Source organism: Nymphalis io, chromosome 26 (genome assembly GCF_905147045.1).
Source record: "Nymphalis io chromosome 26, ilAglIoxx1.1, whole genome shotgun sequence".
Taxonomy (NCBI): Eukaryota; Metazoa; Arthropoda; class Insecta; order Lepidoptera; family Nymphalidae; genus Nymphalis; species Nymphalis io.
The window spans coordinates 8,194,128-8,217,868 of record NC_065913.1 but is presented as its reverse complement, the minus strand read 5'-3'; the positions used below and the strand labels follow the sequence as shown (position 1 = coordinate 8,217,868).

Below are 23,741 nucleotides of genomic sequence, written 5' to 3'. Positions count from 1 at the left end.
TTATTGAAATTAATAACATAATCATTAATATGAATAAATAAATAAGTATAATCCATTAATTTTTAAACTATTTTATAAGTTAAATTTATTTATACAAAAATCTGTACTTTGAATGTTAGTGGTATATGATTACAGACATCCAAGTGTTCATTTTGTTTGACATAAAATGGCGCTCAATTAATTTGTACGTTGTATCGAATTCTTGAACGAAAAGTTTTGAAAGCCCGCGTATTTTTTGATTAAATCTATTTTGAAATTTTATTTTCAACTTTACTTATTGTATATACCATCACAATATAATTTTTATAATATGCTGGAAGATATTAATTTAAATATAATTGTATCAAACATTTTGAGTGAGAAACGCTACAGTCATTGCAGGTTATGTTTAAAGACTATTAAAAACCAATATGTTCGTTTTGATGATGCGGTCTCTTTATATCCATCTAGTGGTATTTTTCAGCCGCTTTCCGAAATTCTGACAAAACTTTTTAATGAAAATGTAAGTACAATTTACCACATATTGTAAATGTAAGCTGAAAAAGTACATTTTAAAGTAAGGTAATATTTTACAGATTTGTGATGAAATAACCGGTGTTGAAGCAGTTTGTACGGATTGTGTTAATATTGCGCTCTCATCAGCTCGTTTTCTAGAAAAATGTCAGAATTCGTCGCATATTCTGAATCGAGTATTTGAAAAGCTCTCGGATAACTTCAACACTGATATTAGTACAAGCGATACCAATAAAACCTTATATATTGTGATAGACGACTTAGAATCAAAAATTCTGCTTGTGGATAAACCTCAAAAGAAGCAAAAACCAATAGTAACCAAGCTACCTTTTGAATGTCATATCTGTGATGAATATTTTTATACATTTGCAGATATAAAGGCTCACAACTTAGCAATACATGGAACTTTGACATGTGATAAGTGTAATGAAACATTTGAGAGTGACATTGATTTGGTCTCTCATGAGAGTCTTAGCCATAAGTATAAATGTCCTGAGTGTCCACAATATAGAAGTACCGAGGAAGGCTTACAAGACCATCAAAATATGCTTCATAATATATATGTTTGTAAAGAATGCGGAAAACCTTGTCGTGGCCTGGATAAATTACATATACATGAAGATAAGCATAAAACAAAAAGTTCCTGTCCAAAGTGTGGAAAAACTTATACAACTAAAGAATTTTATGAAAAGCATGTTAAGTTATGCCTTAACAATTTAATTGATCCTCATCCAATAAGAAGTAATATGGAGAAAACCTATAGTTGTGAGAAATGTGAAAAAGCCTATAGTACCCCAGGGGGACTAAGAGTGCACAATCGGTTTGCACACGGAAATGCTAAGCCTCATGTATGTAAAGAATGTGGAAAGAAGTTCACTGCACCCAGTTACTTGAAGGTCCACATGATAAAACATACGGGTGAAAAGAATTATAAATGTGATATTTGTAACAGTAGATTTGTTTCAAAAGAAGCACTTCTATATCATACTCGAAGACATACCGGTGAAAAGCCATATACTTGTAAATTTTGTAGTGAAAGATTTGTTAATGCTTCTGCTAGAGCTGAACATATTAAGTTTAAACATGTGGGACCAACTTTAATGTGCGAGATTTGTTCACGAAAATTTGTCACGACACATTTCTTGAAGCAACACATAAGTAGACATCACGACCCAACTAGCAAATTGTATTATGGTAGAAACATGATACCTCCAAATCTACCAGTTGAACAGAACATGCGAAGGTTTATTATTAAAACTGAAAATTAACTGTGATATATTACATGACCACACAAACCAAGCCGCAATTTAGTTATAAAGATATAAAATTGTTTACTAATATTGTGTCTGTTAATTGTATCACTTAAAAACTTAGTTATTGTAAAAATTATGACTTCTACTTGGTTAATTTTAGGTTATTAAAGTATTTAAATAAAATTCAATATAATTTTCATTCAGTAAGTTAAAATAATACATTAATTATTGATTTATTATAATTTAACAAAAACCTTATTTAATTGAATAAGAAGTATATTTCATGTTATAAAAAATCATTCAACTTTAAACAGTCTGCTTCTAAGATAACTTAATTCTGATAAGCTGTGATAGACATCACAGCTTATCAGAATGAGGCAACCTACCTATGTTCTCTGCCTATCCACCAATTTCCAGTAAAACAATAGAGCAGAATATGCTAAAACCATAAAAAGCAAGATGCGTTTTTTTTTGCCCCGCAATGAGCATGTATGTTTATATTCAATTTGTAGATAAAAATAAACAACTCCAATTTCATGTCTTTATATTTATTCATTTATTTACAAAAACACTGATGATAAAGACAAAAAGTCATGTTTTAACAATGCAAAGTTGAATGATAACTATATTTACAATAGTTTTCCAGATTTTTGTAATTCTAATAGATCAGCTTTTGTAATAAAAAGTTTACTGTTTGGATTAAAATGCCTCTGGAAATGTTTACGTAGCTGATGACTAGTAATGAATTTCATATGACACAGAGTACACGCTTTAGTGGGGCCAATGTGTTTTCGTTTTTTATGTTCCATTCTTCTAGATGCTGAAAGAAAACTTTCATCACATAAATCACAGGGAAATGGCCTTTCACCTGTGTGTAGCCTTACATGGTATACTAAAGCTGGGTAAGTAACAAACTGCCCGCCACATAGATTACAATGAAAATTTCTCTCTTTCGTATGTTTGACAATATGGTCCTTCAATCTACTAATAGCATCAAATTTCTTATTGCACCAGTTACAAGATAATACCTTCCCAAATCCATGGTCAGTCTTTAAATGTGACCTCAGTCCATTTTTGCTACTGTAACATTTGTTACAAATATCACAAATGTATCTCTCTGGCTTATATCCTGTTATTCCACATCTATTAACATGTATTTTAAAATTATGTATATTAAGAAATTTTTTGTCACACAGTGAACACATTTTGGCATTGTGATTGTCCAGATGACCTCGAAGTGCCTTTCTTGATACAAATTCAATGTTACACAATTTACACTTAGCTGGAATGTGGTAATGATTTTCATGTAATTTTAATATCTTCAGTGTGCTAGACATGTATGAGCATTTGTCACATTGCAAAGTCTTTGGATAATGCACTCTTTCCATATGCTCTTGTAACTGTATTGGTGTAGAAAAAGACTTAGGACATTCCTTGCATGGGTTATGTGTTTTATTGTGACCCTTTATATGTTTTACTAAAAGAAACTGATTAGGAAATTTTTCGCCACATTCATTACAAAAGCATTCTTTCAATTTTTGTTGGGCCTGAACATATTTCCGGCAACTTTTCATTATTTCTTTTAAAATGGCTACCTTCTTTGGTTTAACTTCATAGCTTTTATGATTCGTGAAAACGAGATTATCAGTCTTATTTAAAATTAAAAACACAGTTTGAGTATTTGTCTTGAGTGTATCCAATTGAGAAAGTGAATTTTTCAGAAGCTGTAATACTTTTACCCATTTATCCATAGAGAACTGACGGAGTTGTTGGAATAAGTAACAATTAACAGTTATTTTCGCACAACTCTTGCAGAGAATTTGAGGTAATAGAGGTTCCTCTGGTACCTATTAAAATTTTTAAATACTTTAACTTATGAATGATCTACATAATGTATTTTAATCGATGATCACGAAAATGACGGATAACAACCTAAGGAAATCTGTCGAATGAAATATATCGATAAATATAATTTAAAAAATTCCGTTTGAAGAGAAGGTGTTTGCTTAGTGCAGCAATAGATATGGGATATTATTGTTTTACTCATAATAATAAGCTAGCACATCACTTTTGTATTGTGATTACTTACACTTAATATTCCAAGCATACTTTGATACGAAATTGAATTTTCGTAATAACGTGTCTGTAATTTAACGGTGTCTTCTATATTTATATATTTGTTATTGGTAGGTGATAAACATAACCTACAGACGTGTTCATTTTCGCCACATACGAATTTTAGTGCTGATAAAGTTATTTGGTCTTCCACCTTTGTGTATTCCATTTTTTATTAAAGTACAACGGCACAAATACAATAGACTTTTAGTTTTAATACATCTTACAATAAATACTAGTATTAAGTTTAAAAAATGACGTTTCTTATAGGTATCTTTAATTTCAAATAAAACATCAAATTACCAGTGACAAAATTGTTAATTATTTGTGTTATGTATGTATTAACACTACTGTAATTATTGTGAAAAAGAATAAATTATTAAAAAATACTTTAGTTATAATTAATTTTATTATAATTGTATATAGTTAATAAATAAATTTTAATAATTCTATTTACCATATTTTTATAGTTTTATACTTTAGCTTTTTGCATTACAACTTGTGAGTTCCTTGCTTTAGTGTTCATCAAGTAGCCGGTGCAACACTATTAGCATCAAGTAGCCGGTGCAACACTATTAGTATCAAATTAGTCAATACCAAGGTAAGTTTTGTCTCGTGTTTGTTTTAATAATTCTTTTTTTGTTGATGCGTACTAACTGAATGTAGATTTATAATCTAGGGTTATCTCACGTCATTGTTTTTTATATTGATGACACATCTTAGTGATAATTATTTCTAATACCAGTGTTGTCGTTAAGTCGATTATGTATCGATATTTTTGCGATAAGGAAGATTTATTGAACCTGTTTATTGGGTACACTAATTCTTTAAAATCGTAATACAAAAATATATTGTGATAGCTTTAAATTGTTAATGAATAAAATAATTACTTTTTAATTATAAAAGTAATTTCAAACAAGTACATCTTTAACTTCCAAAATTATAACACTTACTTTATAAATCTATAGTACTTTGTCTATTTCTTAGTGTTAAAAATAACTCGATGCGTATAATAATAATACAAGTATTATATATATATATATATTCTTAAAATATTTTCAGATGTCCGCATATTTACCAGTAACCTTAAATGGTTCAAACTTACGAGAACGGCACCGGTATCTGAACTCCTTAGTTTCTAAAGCATATGAGGAGAATGTTTCTATTCACGAGATCATTACTCTCCCAGAAAAATCATCAATCGACCGAATATTTAAAATCGACCTTGCTTCTAAGTATAAATATGTTGAATACATTTTACAAAACCTCAAAGATAACGAAATGCTATATGTGAGCAGATCACTCAAATGCCATTGGCTCCTCGAACCGAAATACCGCGATATAATAAGTCCCTTATATCTAGAAGACGTTCTATATCCGGAAATGATCCAACCAGCTGTAAATAAAATGAAGCACTGGTTGCAATTGAACTTAAAAAACTCGGAAATATGTCAGGAGTTCTACAATTTTTATAAGTCTAATATGAGTGAAGCTATAAAGTTTTTTTGGCATTGTTCCAATGAATTTATTTTAAGCGAATTCCCGAATATCATAGATAAATTGACGCCGGTGCAAGTGAAATTGCTCTTTGAAATATGCCCTTCTGCTTGTGCACTATATTTTAAGATTTTACCGACCAATCGCACAGCGTTATCGCGTTATGTAAATGATGAATGCAATTACTTCAAATGTGTTAAATACTTACTGAAACATGACGGAAGTTCATTTTTAGATATTGTTGAAAAATATTTTAATATGTCTAAGTTTGATTCTTTCGGCCCATCATCGACTGAGTTCATAATGAAACATTATAAAAGTAGAGTTTTAGCCAAAATCGAGTTGTATGCGTCATCAGTCCTTAATATAAAAACTTTAGCTACTAGCTTATCCAGCAAAGAAGCTAATGACATTATTTTAAAACTGGCACGGGCCGATTTCCTCGCGTACTGGTTTTCATACCAGAAAGTAGAACCATTGTTTAAGCGCTTGAATATAAAAGAACGAACACTTCTAAAAAAACAAATTTTTGTGGATAAAATTGTAGGCGACAAAGTTGCTGAATGGCCTTATTCATTGCCGACGCCTTTAATTTTTGAAGAAGACTTTTATCTACTGGATTCTATTAAACCAGACGTTTTAATCGGTTGCGGTCTTAAGAAACGTATAACAAAAAGAAAATGTAAAGGATATTCTTGTCAAATAGTCAGCATGGAAAAGTCCCAATTACAAATATTGTTTAATCGCTACCGCTTCACAGGTTTCGAAAGAGCATTTCGCGAGTTAAGCAAGAAATTATTAGCCGAGGGCACAATTGAAGGGAGGCTAAATATGATGTTGGTCCTTGTCAGTAAAAGTGGAGGTGTTTCAGAACAAGTTGAAAAGTTACTTAAGTTTTTAGTAGAAAAACATAAAAACGAACCAAATACACTCCGAGCAGCGGTAATAAGGTCTCTTGTGAAACGAGAACGTGTATGGTGTGTACAAGACCAGGCCTGGGACTATTTGGTAGAGTTTGGACGAGATATAGGACTTGATGGTTCAACCACTGAACTTACTTGTCGAGAAGGTCTTCATGCTGTCATCATAAGGCACTTGTTAAATGATATTTCTATTTCAAAATATTTGCTGTCGGGTTTTATCCGTGAATTCTCAACTCTGTCCGAATACAAACTGAATGTACATGAAAAAGCACTAATTGCAAAACGCTTACCACTTCAAATTTTGACTTTAAGCCCTGTTGCCTTTTTGGATGTTCTTGGTGAATATAAGATATCCATTAAAGAATTTCCTGATGCTATACCCATACTTGCAAAAGCAGCAAGAGACGACCCTGATTTGGTATCTAGATTATACGAAGGAAAAATGTTACGACGTGAACTCTTCCATGAAAACTTTAGACTTAAACCAACTGATGCTATGTATTTAAACGCATTGCGATATGATATAAAACCTCTCGGAAGTGGTAAGAGCTTAGCGTTATTAGTCTCTAAACAGCGCACAAATCATGATAGGTTCCTGAAATCTTTAAGTGTGTATTTTAGCGAATCAGGTGGCTTAGCAGAACAGCACAAATTACTTTTAGAAGAAGCTTTAGAACAAGATCTTAAACCGTGGCTTGTTCGTCCAATATGCACATTAATGACGAATCAGTCATTATTCAGACGTATTACTGAATTATCAACTGAAGTTAAAACTAAAAATAAAATAAAATCAAAAATATTGTCTGAATTTAAATCTAATGCACATAAAACTAAACCAACTTTGGATATAGATGTTATTGATTGGCGAATGGTAGGGGCTAAAGCAATTGCAAATAAAGTGTTTATTTGTAGAAAGAAAGATCAGGAACGATACCTAACGAAACTTGTGGAGTGGAGACGAACAGCAAAAGTTTTATTACAATTATCATCGAATACCCCATTCGCTGTTGATTACTTCGCTCGCGTATGTACATTAAGAAGTTCAGCTGCTCTTAATTTTGGTTTATCATCATATCTAACAAAGATTACGATTGATGAATCCATTTGGACTGCTTTGAAGTCCCTGATTCAAAATACAAAGAATATATCTGATAACCGTGCTTTGTTAAAGAAATTAGAGTATCCAAATTCCATACCAAAAAATATAGAGGGCGATTACTGGGTATTCGTGTATAATATTTTTCTTAAGATTGATAAGAGTAAGACTACGTCAATTATTTATCGTTTGGAAAATATTCTACCGGAAGTAGACCGAAACGTAACTACTAATATTTTAAAAGAATTTATTGATGTCGACTTAAGTGTTGGTAAATTAGTGGATAATTATGATAACAATGCAAGAAGATCTCTGTACTTCCGAGTTATAGCCAAACATTTGTTGCTTTGTAAATCTGAAGACGAACAGATATATGTAAATGAAAATGTATGCGATAGATTTTTCGATGCTCTAGAAGTTTTGTTTAAAACAGAAGATAATAAAGTCATCCTTTCAGAAAGTCTGGACGAATTCATACTTTCTTTGAAATATACTAAAGCATTTATTGATGAACATGTCTCGTGTATGACGGTATTTGAAAGAGTACTCAGTAGATTACATAAGATTATACCCATCGAAGAAAACTTTAGAAGATACGCGGAGATTCATTTAACTATGCTCTTTTATAAAAGCATTAAACAGACGAATAAATTGGAATTAATTATGACAGATTCAAAGAAACGCTATGAAGTTATTGAAACTTTGGGTAAAGTGTTTGGTAAATACATTGGTTACGAGATAAAGGAATTAGTTTCGAGATACTTCAGATCTGTACTAGACATGTACAAAAGTATATTAGAAAATTATTTGGACAATTACTTTGTGTATAACTACGCTAGGAAATTGTTTGTTACATTTGTAATAAAAGGTATTTTAGAAGCTGGTACAAATGAGGCGTTACTTTTAGCTGAACATATATTCCAGAGGAATCAAAATTACTATATTTCTGAACCACATCACAGTGAAATATTGAATGTTCTGAAACAATCGAATAGTGAAGTGAAATTTTTCCTATATAGCAATGTTTTCAATGCATGAAATAATTTTTTTTTTAAAATATTAATATATAATTAATTATCTATTAATATAGAGGATTCAAAAGTGTTTACATACCTTATATAAAGTATGTATTAATTTTTATTTTCTCTAATATTACATTTTTTAATACTTGTATGTAGGATAGGGCGAATACAATTAGTTGTTGTTTACGTGTTCCATTATTTATTTTAAGCAGATTCATAAAAATGTTTTACATAAGTCATATATTTAATATTAATATTGTATTTGAGATTACTCTACATTAAAACATTATTAGTTGTTATATTCATTCATTTATCAATAAAAAGGGATGCGTAATAGTATTATAGATCATTCGATTGTGAACTATAGCAGTGTAAGGATCAACTTTTGACTAAAACCTTTTAATATTAATCGTGGAATGTATATTTTAGTTTCAATTGTTATGAAACCAAGTTTTTCTATTGTTTCGTTAATAAAAACTTGAAAAAATACAAATTTACTTTTATTTTCTAGTTTTGTATTTAAATTTCATATCTTTTGGCAAAATTTACTTACTATTGTTTACTTTGCGAATTGTATTTAAGTTATGTTTAACACTTATGTATAGACTTAATTATTATACAGAAGTGAGCAACAGTAAAACAAAGTATATTTTGTGCAGGTTTTATTATAAATATAACTTAGTTAGACATAATATCAACAATAATACAGCGGAACGAGCAACAATCACCTATAATATACATTTACACTATTTCTCCTTGTTCAGAGCTTCTATGAACTCCTCTAGTTTCTCTTGGACTTGTCTCACGCGTTCTGAAATTAAAATACAATCAATATTACGCAAAACTCAAATTTAACCTCAATCAAAATTTATTCAGTACTTGGTGCTTAGTTTTGGAGCTTGTTTTTACTTTTATTATCAAGAAGTGAAATGCTTCTAAAATAACTAATTCCAATAGCAGAAATACGTATATAAATAACTTTGATCTTGAATTAACATGACGTCATTGGTCGAGATCTAAATAATCTGTGGTATTTAATATGTATGTATGTTGTAGTATAACAAATAAAGATATATTTATCAAGAACTGTTTGTAGTTTATAGTATCGCAGAGCTATTAGTAAATGAACTGGAATGAATGTAAAGAAATTTTTAGTTTATTTATATTTCCTGCCTTGGAATATAATATATACTATATAAGGAAATTTAATTTGTTATGATAATAATAACTTATAATGATGAATTAGAATAATTTTATTCTAAAAATACTATTGTCTAAAATAATGTTATAATTAGATTTTATTATATTTTAATGATCTAAATAATAAAACATAGGAAACACTAAATACAAATATTTCAAAACAATAAAAATATACCCACATATTATAAAACAGTTATCGTTTAAAGTAAAATAGTATATTAAATTTGTTACTTACTTAATTCCTCCGCAAGTTCTACTCTTCTACCGGATATAAGTTTTTTCTTTAGATCTGGATCCGCCGCCATCTTTAATAACAGAAACACATTCATGTTTTAATATATAAAGTAAAATTAACGAATTTTGCATTAACCCGAACGATAATTGTTTAGTGGCTGCAAATGACGTTTTTTATAATACGTTGTTGTTTACAAACTGAATTTGGTTCAGTTGCGAAATATTTGCTGGGCAGTAGATAAAATAGTGTGCAAATACAATTACACTCCATCTCCTCACTCTTCCAATCAAGGCAGGCTCCATGTGCTCTCCGAGGAATAAATTCTATTGGCACGACTCCGATTTCGAATTCATGATGTAATAATTCACAACACGGCCAGCCAAACGATAACGACGAGGGAGTCTCGTATAAATATAGAGAATACGTTGTAATGATAAGGCGAGTGGGGAGGTACCTCGTCGAGCACCTCCCGCAGCTCCCTGTCGAGGCGCGCGGCCTCCCGGTTGCTGATCTGCTGCCGCAGCGCGTTGGCGGACGCCCGCAGCGCGCCGCACACGCGCCAGAACATCACCACCTCGCTGCACTCCTTCTGCGGGGGGGGGGGGGGCTTTACTGTCTTCGCTACTCGAGCGATAACTGTCTTAAGTGACGTCATCGTATATTAACACCGGGGGCGAACCATACTTTGGAATCCTTCTATTTAATATTCTAATTATTAAAAATTAATTATAAAAAAGGGGTCATCTTGTAATACTTGTAATAAAAATTATAAATGCCTGTCCTTTTATATAAACATTATAGCAGGTGAAACTACAGGTGTAAAGCATGCAGTATTAGTCTAGTGTAAAATTGTAACTTCTTTAAACTTAAATAACAGCAAGATTAAAATGCAGTACCGTTCCCTCTGATCCATTCTGCTGACTGTACAAGTAGAAGCTTTTCTTACAATCTCTAGCTCGAGCCTGTGCGCGCGTTAAGAAATTCCTGCAACGAAATAGAATTATTTTTTATTATGTAATGAGTACTTTGTTCAGTGGCTTAGTTTAGAACTTCTGAGATAGGGTTAACAAAACAGATAATTTTTTACCGATATTTAATATGTGACTGTGAAGCCGAGATGGCCTAGTGGTAAGAACGCGTGAATCTTAACCGATGATCGTGGGTTCAAACCCGGGCAAGCACCACTGAATTTTCATGTGCTTAATTTGTGTTTATAATTCATCTCGTGCTTAACGGTGAAGGAAAACATCGTGAGGAAACCTGCATGTGTCTAATTTCATTGAAATTCTGCCACATGTGTATTCTACCAACCCGCATTGGAGCAGCGTGGTGGAATAAGCTCCAAACCTTCTCCTCAAAAGGGAGAGGAGGCCTTAGCCCAGCAGTGGGACATTAACAGGCTGTTACTGTAATATGTGACTATTGAGAGCCGATTTATGGACCTGAAAAGATTTGCCTTGCCATGCTTCGATTAAAAGTAACAGCGACTTCAAACGTAGCTCAGCGATTACATATTATTTTTCAAGTGTGCATGTAATATTTGACGTTGATTTTTAATTTCTTAATTGAAGAAAAGATTTTAAGGTGGTATACATAAGAGCCGAGATGGCCCAGTGGTAAGAACGCGTGAATCTTAACCGATGATCGTGGGTTCAAACCCGGGCAAGCACCACTGAATTTTCATGTGCTTAATTTGTGATTATAATTCATCTCGTGCTTTACGGTGAAGGAAAACATCGTGAGGAAACCTGCATGTGTCTAATTTCACTGAAATTCTGCCACATGTGTATTCCACCAACCCGCATTGGAGCAGCGTGGTGGAATAAGCTCCAAACCTTCTCCTCAAAAAGAGGAGAGGAGGCCTTTAGCCCAGCAGTGGGACATTCACAGGCTGTTACGGTACGGTATACATACTTGAGGTAGACTGGTTTCCACGTCTCCCGAATATAATCGTTGTCAACTTCGATACCGCGTCGCCTCAAATTGTCTCTGACTGCAACCACCTGTCAATATTTTAAACGTTTTATAGGGACTATATTTTCTGTTTTGGTTAGTGGAACATGTTTTTTCATACATTTCGATGAGTTTACATTAAATGTATTTGTGTCAAAATAAAAGAAAATAAAACAACAGTTTTTTATATAATATAGGTAGGTAGACGGGCTGATGGGGTACCTGATGGTAAATGGTCACCGGACGAGGGTGGCGATATAGGACACCGTCAGAAATATTAAACATTCCTTATATCACCAACACGCCATACATTGCGGACTGAGATGTTATTTCATCCATTATTGTGTTCCATTACATATTTTTTGTTTCGCCGTAGAATATGTATGTTACAATCAGGTAATTGTTAAATTAATATATATTACTTGTGGAATGGTTTCGTGTAAGTTTTAATTATTCTTTGGTCCGACATACATGATTTACGTCGCTGTGTTGCACTTTAAAATGTGTTAGTCAGTAATTACAGACACAAGGGACATACTATCTTAGTTGTATATAGGCAGGGATTATTGTTCGACTATTTTTTGTTTGGTAGTTTCTGCTACCAATAAATAGTCTCACCTCATCGTATGTGAGCGAAGGTCTCGCTGCTCCGAGCTGCTCCAGCTCTTGTCGCACATGTGCGCGACGCTGCTGCTCCTCCGTGCTGCTGGTCCAGCGCAGCCAACGCTCGCGGAAACCAGGACCTGTGGTGGATACAGCGAGTAAATTAGTAATGACTTTTAAAAATGATAATGAAATCCTTAACAAAAGTTTTTATAAAAAATATTTTAGAAAGGAAAGCCAGTAATTGGGCTACCTGATTCTAAGTAATGAGTACATTGACACTGGCACTGTGATAAATAAGAAGTACTAGTACTCGTTACATCGTCAATAACGAGCACTGCTATGTATAATGGTTGTATAATATGTATAATATGTTACAATTCGGTAGCGATAGATGGCGTTGATTGAATATGTCACATACCTGAATCGCTCTGTCAATATATTCGCTACTGGGTATACACAGTTCGGAAGAAATATCACAAGGTCATCAAATGGGTTCTGAACAGTGTGCGCACAGTGGAAAGCACTTCCTTAGTTTCATTAACCATTTGATCCCCGATATTACTTCGGCGTGCTCCATCCACGAGCGCCACGGTGGCGTCCCAGTGCACTGACCGACTGATCGCGCGACGCACACGTACCGGCGCGTCGTCCATGAGCGCCACGGCGGCGTCCCAGTGGACCGTCCGTGGTGTACTGACCGGTGAGCGCGCGCAGCTCGGCGTCGACGGCGCGCAGGCGGTCGCGCAGCGCGTCGTCCATGAGCGCCACGGCGGCGTCCCAGTGGACCGTCCGTGGTGTACTGACCGGTGAGCGCGCGCAGCTCGGCGTCGACGGCGCGCAGGCGGTCGCGCAGCGCGTCGTCCATGAGCGCCACGGCGGCGTCCCAGTCGGCCCGCGAGCGCACGCAGCCGTCCTGCAGCGCCGACAGCTGCAGCACGCGCAGCACGTCCAGCGCGCGCTCCTCCCACTGGTGCCGCGCCAGCGCCTCGTCCACGGCGGCGCGCTTGACGGCCTCGTAGGCGGGGTCGGCGTCCCCCCCGCGCGCCAGCAGCGCCTCGAACTCCTCCCGCAGCGCCTCCCGCCCCGCGCGCACCGCCTGCGCCGACAGCGAGCCCTCCGCCCACTCGCGCAGCTTTATGTCCACCGTCGTGTTGAACTTGTCTGCGCGTTTGTTACAAAACGTTTATACAATATTTATGAACTAAACGGATGAGATGAGAACAATAATGTACATATGATGTTAAATAATCGTTAAAGATTATTTTACTACTCTTGATTTTTTATTTCAATTAAACTTTATCCAATTTGATCAATTCCTACGCTGTCCACTGGGTTTGGTGTCATGTTGTCAACTGTATATAATTATGTTGTCAAAAAGAAAGAATAACTTGGTGCTCAATGTATATCGTAACGTATTCGAATGTACGCTAACCCAAAGTACACTTTACTACAATAGTGGCACTATATAATGGTTTTATAGTACGGAATATTACAAATTACTACGAGACGGTGATTCCAACGCTACTATTATTACAATATCGTTTCAAAATTCTTACTAAAATCGAAATCGTAAGGATCGAGCCATATCGTGGTGGACCCGCCGGCCTCGTGTCTGTACTTCACTTGTCGGGGGACCGACATCGCTAAGGGGGGGGGGAGTATTATTAGAAGAAATACTTATCTCTTGAAGCGCGATTTTATAAAGCATTGAGAATATTACCGAGAAGCCTATTACTAATTGCTATCCATCCGTCAGACCCATCGTAAAAACAAAAGTAATGTACTGCTAGACGAGTTCCCGGCCTCACCCATGTCGGCGTGCGCGTGCGCGGCGGCGGGCAGGTAGATGTCGGCGAACACGTGGTCGGCGGCGGAGGCCCACAGCGCGGCCTGCAGGCGCAGCTCCCAGGCGGGCGCGGCCACGGCCGACAGCTCGGCCGACTGGTCCAGCAGCTCGGCGCGCGCGCGCTCGAACAGCTCGTCGCGGTCCAGCTCGCGCGTGCGCGGGAACGTGTTCTTCCACTCCGTCTCCAGGTTGAAGCGCATGGCCTTGAAGGCGTCCGCCTGCTGCTCCACGGAGTCGCGCACCATGCGCCAGAAGCAGTCGGCCACGCCCAGCGCCAGGTTGCGCGTCGTCACCTGCGCCGCCGCCACCATGCCGGTCCTGCCAGGGGAGGGGGCATTAGACCAGTGCGGAGCGACGCGAGCGCAGAGCTCCGACGAGTGGTACTAACTTGAAGAGTTTGGACGAGCTGAAGAACCGCTCCTCGTACTCTCGGATGCTCTGTATGGAGTCGTCCTTCCGGCTGCGGCCGGTGACCACGGCGTAGTAGCCCAGCGCCTTCATCGGGAATAGCTTCCCCTCCAAGATACGACGAATCTGTTTAACAAAGTATAATTATTTTATTTCGAACAGATGTATCGCTTAGTAACAACATGAGCCCGCGCAATTCACCCGGTTGGGGTTGGCGAGGTTTTCCTCGGCGAGATCCACTTTAGTGAGAACAAAGATCGTTCGCTTGCCCTGGGGGTCGCAGGACGCCACTAAGTCCGTCACGTTGCTTCGTTCCGCATCCACAGAGCCGTCCTGAAAATTATATAGTAATAATATACAGCATGCTGCAATAAAGTAAAATTAATTAATTATGTAACATGTTACTAATTGAAATTTTAGTAAAACATTACATTGAGAGATCACTTTAGAGGTAGCGTATGAGCCACTAAGACGTCGACGAGCCGGTTGGCTTGCCTTTCACGCCGAAGGTTGTGGGTTCGATTCACACCCAGGACAGACATTTGTGTGCATGAACATGTCTGTTTGTCCTGAGTCTGAGTGTAATTATTTATATAAGTATGTATTTACAAAAAAAAGTAGTATACGTAGTTTATCAGTTGTCTGGTTTCCATAGCACAAGCTCTGTATAAGCTTAATTTGGGATCACATGGCCGTGTGCGAAAAATGTCCCAGGATATTATTATTATTAAGTTATTTGATCAACTTTGCCATTCAACTGGCAAGGCTACCTGATAGTAAGTGGTCACCGCAATGGCACTGCGAGAAATGGCCAACCAGCCTTGGAAAATAAGATGTTATGTATACCCAGACGGTCATGCCCTACCGTTTTAGTTCCAAGTGAACCGTAAAGTCGTCAAAATGTGTAATATACAGACCTGTATACACAGAATGATGGCATTGGGATTGTCCATGTACTGCTTGGTCATCTGCTTGATGGCGTCGCGCGTGTCGGCCGCCATGTCCACCGTCTGCGTCTGCAAGCGGAGCCGCGGGTGAGTGGGGGCGGGCCGGGGGGGGGGTCGGTCGCGGTCGCTACTCACGGAGATGACGCCGGGCAGGTCCACGAGCACCATGCGCGGCAGGCCGGGCCCGCGCACCGACATGGCGATGACGTCACTGGACACGGTGCGACCGCCGCGCACGCTGTTGCGCATGCGCAGCTCCACGTCCCTGCGGGCGCGGGCGGTTACGTCACGGGCGTCGCGCGCGTCATACGCGAGCGCGATACTCACTTGCGAAGATCTGCGAGATCCGCCTCCTTGTTGAGGTCGAATTCCCGGGAGGAGTCTCTGAACTGCGCCACGTGGTATGGACCCTCCGACAGTGTCACCTTCACGGGTGCCCTGAAAGAATAAAACTACTAATTGAATTATCGGAATTATATACATGACCGTAATCATAGAAGCGGACACGGGCACAGAGCACAGGCATACTTGCACAGACCTAAGATGATACATCTTCCGAAGTTTTCACACACAATTTCTTCTTTTTTAATTTTAGTAATTCAACCGTCTTTTATTCATGCGTAACAACAGACAAATTGAATTACTGCAAAACAACTCTTAAAATATACCTAATATTTTATTGAATTTTACATTAATATATATATAACACAAATTATATAAACACATTATTCTAACACAGTCTGTTCACAGTTGGCGCTGCTAGCAGAATTCAAATAGAATTAAGTTTTACTTATTGCATAACATGATTAAATTTGATTCAGAATAACGATATTAAATATTGTCACAGTAAATTAAATACTTTAAAAATATATCAAACATTAAGTGTCTTTAATAAAAGATTAAAACAATCAAAACAATTTCTACTAAAAATCAAATATTGATAGCCTGATAAATAATGGCCTTTTATTTACCACTAGCTATAAAAAATATACATAAATTTCGTATGTTTTAGACATTTATAAAATAAATACATAAATTTTACCATGGCATGACCACCTTCAAAGATGCTTCAAAGCAACTATTAACACAAGAAAGAGCTGTAGTCGATTATTTTTATTAATACCGTCATCTTCCACTACCCTCACGGTACTCACCTGGTGCACATCTCTCCAGCGCCCCGGGGGAATATCCTGGCCTGCGCGATCATCTCTAGCACGGAGGTTTTTCCTGCGGACTGGTCGCCCACCACCACCACTCGCGGCAGTCTGCCTGCCTCGCCCGCCTCCCAGCCCGCCAGCTCGTCCAACACGGCGGAGTACATGTCGATAAGCGAGCGCTGTAACATACAGCTTGACATAATAATGTGTTTTATACGAACATATCATACTCCTTAAAGGATGTAAATTTGAGATCAATAAAATTATTGAAGATGAGGAAATGAGTGGATAGCTTACCTTCATCTTCTTGGCTGGTGGTTGCCTACCCTGCCTAAGCAGCATGTTCTGCTGCCTCAACTCCCTATTCTCTTGTTCAAGTCTTTGCAGCTCCCGCTGGTAGCGAGCTTGCAGCGTAAGTACTTCCTGTTGTAAGGCGTGCACTCTTTTTTCTGTTTTGGATGATATCGGAAATTATTGATTACTAATTAAAATATATCATGTCAGTTTTGTTAATTAAATTATTCTATAGATTTGATACTTATTAGTAACTACAATATTATTATACTGTGTTGTAGCGTTTACTGGTGGTAGGGCTTTGTGCAAGCTCTTCTGGGTAGGTACCACCCACTCATCAGATATTCTACCGCAAAACAGCAATACTCGGTATTGTTGTGATCCGGTTTGAAGGGTGAGTGAGCCAGTGTAATTACAGACACCAGGGACATAACATCTTAGTTCCCAAGGTTGGTGGCGCATTGGCGAAGTAAGCGATGGTTAACATTTCTTACAATGCCAATGTCTATGGGCGTTGGTGATCACTTACCATAAGGTGGTCCATATGCTCGTCGATAAATGTCGTAGCTACTAATAATAATAGTAAAATTCAATAATAATAATAATATCCTGGGACATTTTTCACACACGGCCATCTGATCCCAAATTAAGCTTGTACAAAGCTTGTACTATGGAAACCAGACAACTGATATACTACATATACTACTTTTCTTTTGTAAATACATACTTATATAGATAATTACACCCAGACTCAGGACAAACAGACATGTTCATGCACACAAATGTCTGTCCTGGGTGGGAATCGAACCCACAACCTTCGGCGTGAAAGGCAAGTGTTCTACCAACCACGCCAACCGGCTCATAATGCCAGCAAGTGTATAGATGATGTGTACAGATAAGCACACCTTAGATTTACACATTCCATGTATTTTCTAGATATAGATATATGATATTAATATTTGCTGTATAAATATTTCTTGATAAATATTCATAATAGAACCCTATTCGACTTGAACATCTTATATAAAACGAATTAAAAACTACACTATAATTAAGCTTTCAAACTTTATATAACTTTCTTTGCTTAACATAACTAAATATGGTAAAAAAAAAACATAATTACCATATGCAGCGGCTTCCTCAGAGGAAGAATGACTGGATTGAGGTGGTGCAGGTTTACTCTGTAAGTTGTTCACAATCTTTGGGGCTGGTTCTGTGAATAGAGAAATGTCACCTAATTAACGTTTAAAAATGTTTTCAAAACTCAGTCATTTAACCACCCTGAGTTATGTGTCATATAATGTGAGATATATTTTTTAAATTTATTATTTGTTAACAAAATGCAATAATTAAGGCGTGGTTTAATTTGGGGGATATTTAATTAAATATTTTTTTATTATAAATAACACTGAGCTACAGTGTGTATATACATAAGAAGAAAAAAAATATATGTATGAATAAATATATATATTTTTTATGGAAGTGCAGCAGCATTATTTCTTTAGAATGGTAATTTTACAAGATATATTAAAAATAATTGATGATAATGATAGCGTGTGTATACTACATTCATTTATGATTGCACGTTAGGATTTTTTATTAGTTTGTATAATGTTCCCTGCATGCTAACGCGCTCAAGAGTCACTATCCGAATTTCGCCTCTAACGCACGTGTATTCTTAAATTTAAATCGTTATTAAATATAGTTCATATATATCGGAGTACTTATTTTTTATTTCACACTTACAACAAGGAACATTAGGCAAACATGTATAGACTACAAACAAAACCCATATAATAATGTATTTTATATACTTACACTTATTTACAAATGTTACATAATTAGATAATTAGAGCCGAGATGGCCCAGTGGTAAGAACGCGTGAATCTTAACCGATGATCGTGGGTTCAAGCCCGGGCAAGCACCACTGACTTTTCATGTGCTTAATTTGTAATTATAATTCATCTCGTGCTTTACGGTGAAGGAAAACATCGTGAGGAAACCTGCATGTGCCTAATTTCACTGAAATTCTGCCACATGTGTATTCCACCAACCCGCACTGGAGCAGCGTGGTGGAATAAGCTCCAAACCTTCTCCTCAAAAAAAAAGGGAGAGGAGGCCTTAGCCCAGCAGTGGGACATTTACAGGCTGTTACTGTTACTGTACATAATTAAGAATAAGAATATAAACACATAAATTCGATTTAAACCTACCTGGATAAAATGATTGTGATTTTAGAAATCAGCTTTCCCATGAATAAGATATACTTACCTTTGTGATGTATTAGATGTGTATGCTTGGGTGCGTGCTTACAATAATGTGTAATGGACTAAATATACTCAGTATTCGATCATCATTACAGATGTTTTATTGTATCTAAGTCCCATCCTTATACCTTTTTTTTTTTTTTTTTTTTTTTATTTTATTTTTTTTTTTTTTATAGAAAAGGAAGGCGGACGAGCATATGGGCCACCTGATGGTAAGTGGTCACCAACGCTCTTAGACATTGGCATTGTAAGAAATGTCAACCATCGCTTACATATCCAATGCGCCACCAACCTTGGGAACTAAGATTTTATGTCCCTTGTGCCTGTAATTACACTGGCTCACTCACCCTTCAAACCGGAACACAACAATATCAAGTATTGCTGTTTTGCGGTAGAATATCTGATGAGTGGGTGGTACCTACCCAGACGAGCTTGCACAAAGCCCTACCACCAGTAAACCACCTTGATGCATTATGTAGGTATATACCTGTGTACTCAATATGTATAACTGGCAGACTCACCAATGTGACTGGCATTGTTAGTAGCAGCAGCCGCAACCGCATCTTCGTACCGCTGCGCGAGCCAGCCGCGCAGTTCAGCCGCGCGCGCCAACCCCGCCTCGCGCAGACGAGGATCTGAGGTCAGCGACAGCGTCAGTGGACCTAGTGGTACACACTCGGTCATGCTAGCAACCAGTTTACTTAAACACTGCCTTTAAGCTCTGCTCACTTGTTATCTGAACCGGTGGACATCACTGACTGCATTGTGTAATCATAAAAGTATTCGAAATTATACCCTATCCCAATCGGAGGAGTAAAGGTAAACAAACCATAGATTTACAAATTACATGCGAATTGATAATTGTTCTGCTGTATTATGGACAAAACAAACAACTAGATTCTAGATTAATATACCTTCATTTATAATACAACACTGTTACATTTAACTCACATTAATTTAACTTTCGAAGTTCCGATTACAACTTCACGGACATTGAAAACTCCAATTTATCTCGAAGCTATAGTGAATATTTTAGATTATTCAAGGTCTACGCCTAATACCAATAATGGCACGTCACTTCGGTGTCAAAGTTGTTTTTTTTGGTTTACTCCTCTTTTGGTTGGAACAGGCTATACTAAATATCCTATTCTGGTTTACTAATGAACATGAAAGATCTATTTCTAGTGACCAATACACACCAGTACTAGACATAAAAAAAGACTATCACATTTAAGATCAAACTGTGTTATTTAACTACTATTTTCAATTAGAAAGAATAAACACAACTTTAAAACAAAAAAAAAATATTCAATCAATTTTATTCTAAAACTAAAACACTGAAATTTAGTGAATTATTGAAATGTACTATAAATACCGATACTAGGCCATGTTGTGCATGATTACTTGAATATGATCACAATGTTCTCACATTTTCAGAGTACATACCTATCTGTAACTGGTCACCAATCTTTTCTTTCGCATTAATCAGGGTTGTTGTGAACTTGTCCCATTGATCATTGTCGGGGAGTATCTCATTTAGCCACCCCATATCTGGCAGACCATCTTTCCATTCAACATATTTCTGAGAATATAAATATAAGAATTTAAACTATCTACTGTTGATATTAAAATTAATAAAAATATTGGTATCAAATTAAAGGAATGTCGACTGCGCTGGTACAGCCATATCCTGAGACGATGATCATCCTATCAAGAAAGCCTTAAATATCCCGGACCGACCGCGGGGAAGAGGGCGACTGCCCGCAACCTGGTGGTCAAACATACAAAAAGAGGCCCAGAAAGAGAATCTGAGTACACAGACAACCCAGAACAGAGCTCTCTGGCGCAGATGTACAAGGAGACCCGACCCCAGCTGTACTGGGAAGAGGGTTTGAACAAAGAAGAAAGAAGAAGAGAATTGGTATCAAAAATGGAACATAGCTTTTAAGAGTATGATATAATTTTTCTATAAATGACATAATATTACATTAGAATCATTTTCCAAATACTTTATGCTTTTACGTATAATATTCAATAATAAATTAATGATACCTTATTTAATGTCATGCCTCCTCCTACAGCACCACCAAGTATTAAATACCTAATTTTAAGTATACCCCTTACAGCCCTTGCTACCAACATTCCATATTTTCTTCTAGGAATGTGACTGGGGTCTATCGGTTTGTGGAGAAGTAGACTACGTCCAGTATATATAGAGAAGGCGACAGCTCTTTTATCTACACATGTGAATGACGGCTTTTTGAGAGATGACCTGAAATCAAACAAACAGATTATTAGGATTAAAATCAAAAATTTAATGATTATTACAATGTACACTACAGTAACAGCCTGTTAATGTCCCACTGCTGGGCTAAGACCTCCTTTCCCTTTTGAGGAGAAGGTTTGGAGCTTATTCTACCACACTGCTCCAATGCAGGTTGGTAGAATACACATGTGACAGAATTTCAATGAAATTAGACACATGCAGGTTTCCTCACGATGTTTTCCTTCACCGTCAAGCACGAGATGAATTATAAACACAAATTAAGCACATGAAAATTCAGTAGTGCTTGCCTGGGTTTGTACCCACGATCATCGGTTAAGATTCACGCGTTCTAACAACTAGGCCATCTCGACTATTGTTTATAATTATTACAATGATGTACAAGGTATTTATTTATTACTAGGATTATATAAGTAAAAATTCAGCTTATGGGCCAACTCCTCTGATTTGATTAAGCCATAGTTTTTATTGTTTTCTTAACAGTTAACATAAATATTGCAGAAAATCAGTTGCAATTAGGCAGATTTTATCGTTTCATAGGATGTCAGTGTGAAAGTATCTGTCTTTTCTTCTAAAGAGAAGCGTTCGCTGAATAGTAGGACATTTATGGGCTAAATGTGACTTAATATTATAAGATCGAAAACTTTTATTATAATATATATGTAAATATATTTAATTATTTTTTACTTTAAACTTTAATATAGTTATTGAAAATATTGAGAAACGTTATTGAAATTTGAGCTTATACATCGACTATACACTTAAGTTTCATATAATTTTTTTTTTATTTTAACATGTAAATAAGTTATTGTTACCTCATACGATGATTCAATATTCTCGACATGGTGTTGATCACTTTTATAATAATATTAAGGGTTACAGAATATCGGTATGTTTTAAAACATAATAACGAAGGTTAATCTGTTAACCCTAACAAGTTCATAACCTATGCCGGTTTATTTATGAATATTCAAAATAATCAAGCAATCACTTTTTACAAAAGAATAAACAATTAGAATTAATATATTACACAATCAACATCTAAATCATTACAGATCACTTCATATTTTGAAAATTTGACAAATTACTGACTGATAGCAAGGGCAATTTTCATTTTCTTTGACGTTTCATTTTACTCTTTAGGTAGGTACCTAGTTATTATTCATAGCTTGATGAGCACCATATTATACTTGTTTTTATAAAAAATGTCATAAATATCAATAGCTTAGTAATTAAATCTTATTTAATTCTAAATTGAGCAGTTTATATTTATAAAATAAATTAATTATTATTTTGTGTAGCAATAAATCCACTTAACAGTTAACATTAAAAAGTGGCAACTCCGTATATGGAAAAACGTCAAAAATGGTCTGAGATTGTCTTTTCGCTGTAGTGTTTGATAAATTTACGTAAAAATAAATCTTAATAATTTTTTTCTTCTAACGTGACATCAGCCACAGTGACGTTGAAATATCTTGGTGATCAGTGATTTTACGATTTAGTCTTGAGTGTTAAAATGACCTCTGTAGTTTGATGTCATCTCATCGAAGTTTTGCTTTGTGAGTATACCAAGGCACCGTGGTGGCCCATATCAAGGTTGGGCGGTGTTTATTCATCATTAATTAATGGAGCGGTGGGGTTTTCGACCAGGAAACGATGATATCACGGTCGGTGCTTTGAACTTTTATCTGCAACGAAGTAAAATCGTCTGCATTCTTCTGTGTAGGGCTTCTATCGTGTTATTTTTAGCTCGTGCACTACGTAAATGTAAGAGCGTCTTATGTTTGCGTTATAAAGATCCTTTTATTGTTAATGTTGTTTTCAGTTTGTTAGGAAGTTAAGTCAAAGTGTGAAACACTGTCTGAATGTGTATATTGATTGCAACTGACCTTCTGAAATTCATTTATACATTCGACTATTTACCCTGGATCATATAATTATTAAAAATGAGTTTTATTCATTAATATATTTTAATCAAAATTACATATTATTAATAAAATAAATAAATCAATATACATAGAATAAAATATATTAATTAAAAACAAATATTAGGTTCTATTCAACACATATGGCTCCAAGGACTATAAATCGTATTGAAATTAGTATTTTTTTAACACATTTAGGG

At 36.1% G+C, this 23,741-nt stretch overlaps 5 protein-coding genes across 12 annotated transcripts in view; 3 read left to right on the top strand and 2 right to left on the bottom strand.

Annotated features, from left to right (window-relative positions):
• The first annotated feature begins 169 nt into the window (after positions 1-169).
• Positions 170-1,931, top strand: LOC126778501 (zinc finger protein 595-like). The gene is made up of 2 exons (XM_050502118.1): positions 170-502; positions 576-1,931. The coding sequence occupies exons 1-2, from the start codon at positions 311-313 to the stop codon at positions 1,779-1,781; spliced, it is 1,398 nt and encodes a 465-aa protein (XP_050358075.1). The 5' UTR covers positions 170-310; the 3' UTR covers positions 1,782-1,931.
• Positions 1,932-2,362: 431 nt separating this feature from the next.
• Positions 2,363-4,375, bottom strand: LOC126778499 (zinc finger protein 26-like). Of its 2 annotated transcripts, none has more exons than XM_050502115.1 (2): positions 4,339-4,375; positions 2,363-3,613 (listed from the first exon to the last, which is right to left on the bottom strand). In XM_050502115.1, exons 1-2 carry the CDS (start codon positions 4,339-4,341, stop codon positions 2,396-2,398), a joined length of 1,221 nt encoding a protein of 406 aa, XP_050358072.1. In that variant the 5' UTR covers positions 4,342-4,375; the 3' UTR covers positions 2,363-2,395. The 2 variants fall into 2 exon arrangements, with proteins under 2 accessions (XP_050358072.1, XP_050358071.1); XM_050502114.1 differs by lacking the exon at positions 4,339-4,375 and adding an exon at positions 3,856-4,144.
• Positions 4,376-4,401: 26 nt separating this feature from the next.
• LOC126778430 (uncharacterized) lies at positions 4,402-8,828 on the top strand. Of its 2 annotated transcripts, none has more exons than XM_050501949.1 (2): positions 4,402-4,482; positions 4,944-8,828. In XM_050501949.1, exon 2 carries the CDS (start codon positions 4,944-4,946, stop codon positions 8,433-8,435), a length of 3,492 nt encoding a protein of 1,163 aa, XP_050357906.1. In that variant the 5' UTR covers positions 4,402-4,482; the 3' UTR covers positions 8,436-8,828. The 2 variants fall into 2 exon arrangements, with proteins under 2 accessions (XP_050357906.1, XP_050357907.1); XM_050501950.1 differs by lacking the exon at positions 4,402-4,482 and adding an exon at positions 4,621-4,695.
• Positions 8,829-9,066: 238 nt separating this feature from the next.
• LOC126778441 (dynamin-like 120 kDa protein, mitochondrial) lies at positions 9,067-22,722 on the bottom strand. Of its 3 annotated transcripts, none has more exons than XM_050501979.1 (20): positions 22,432-22,722; positions 21,385-21,604; positions 20,779-20,914; positions 19,854-19,994; positions 18,189-18,278; positions 17,069-17,220; positions 16,769-16,950; positions 15,942-16,052; positions 15,750-15,879; positions 15,585-15,683; positions 14,869-15,000; positions 14,648-14,793; positions 14,222-14,577; positions 13,218-13,574; positions 12,426-12,550; positions 11,769-11,857; positions 10,751-10,838; positions 10,309-10,443; positions 9,855-9,924; positions 9,067-9,230 (listed from the first exon to the last, which is right to left on the bottom strand). In XM_050501979.1, exons 1-20 carry the CDS (start codon positions 22,458-22,460, stop codon positions 9,166-9,168), a joined length of 2,853 nt encoding a protein of 950 aa, XP_050357936.1. In that variant the 5' UTR covers positions 22,461-22,722; the 3' UTR covers positions 9,067-9,165. The 3 variants fall into 3 exon arrangements, with proteins under 3 accessions (XP_050357936.1, XP_050357938.1, XP_050357939.1); XM_050501981.1 differs by having other exon boundaries at positions 10,309-10,437; XM_050501982.1 differs by having other exon boundaries at positions 19,854-19,967.
• Positions 22,723-22,975: 253 nt separating this feature from the next.
• Positions 22,976-23,741, top strand: part of LOC126778437 (EH domain-binding protein 1) — a 28,610-nt gene continuing 27,844 nt past the window's right edge. For all 4 annotated transcript variants that reach the window (XM_050501972.1, XM_050501973.1, XM_050501969.1 and 1 more), the window contains exon 1: positions 22,976-23,175. The gene's annotated coding sequence lies outside the window, so the exon portion shown is untranslated. The remainder of the gene's footprint in view (positions 23,176-23,741) is intronic.

Excerpts from the sequence above, each read along its gene's own strand:
- LOC126778501 (XM_050502118.1), top strand. The coding sequence starts at position 311 with ATGCTGGAAGATATTAATTTAAATATAATTGTATCAAACATTTTGAGT. Across the intron at positions 503-575 it reads CAAAACTTTTTAATGAAAAT|ATTTGTGATGAAATAACCGG; the intron begins GTAAGTACAATT and ends AATATTTTACAG.
- LOC126778499 (XM_050502114.1), bottom strand. The coding sequence starts at position 4,050 with ATGGAATACACAAAGGTGGAAGACCAAATAACTTTATCAGCACTAAAA. Across the intron at positions 3,614-3,855 it reads GTATGCTTGGAATATTAAGT|GTACCAGAGGAACCTCTATT; the intron begins GTAAGTAATCAC and ends AAATTTTAATAG.
- LOC126778430 (XM_050501949.1), top strand. The coding sequence starts at position 4,944 with ATGTCCGCATATTTACCAGTAACCTTAAATGGTTCAAACTTACGAGAA.
- LOC126778441 (XM_050501979.1), bottom strand. The coding sequence starts at position 22,460 with ATGTCGAGAATATTGAATCATCGTATGAG. Across the intron at positions 15,001-15,584 it reads CCATCATTCTGTGTATACAG|GACGGCTCTGTGGATGCGGA; the intron begins GTCTGTATATTA and ends TATAATTTTCAG. Across the intron at positions 14,578-14,647 it reads AGCTCGTCCAAACTCTTCAA|GACCGGCATGGTGGCGGCGG; the intron begins GTTAGTACCACT and ends CTCCCCTGGCAG.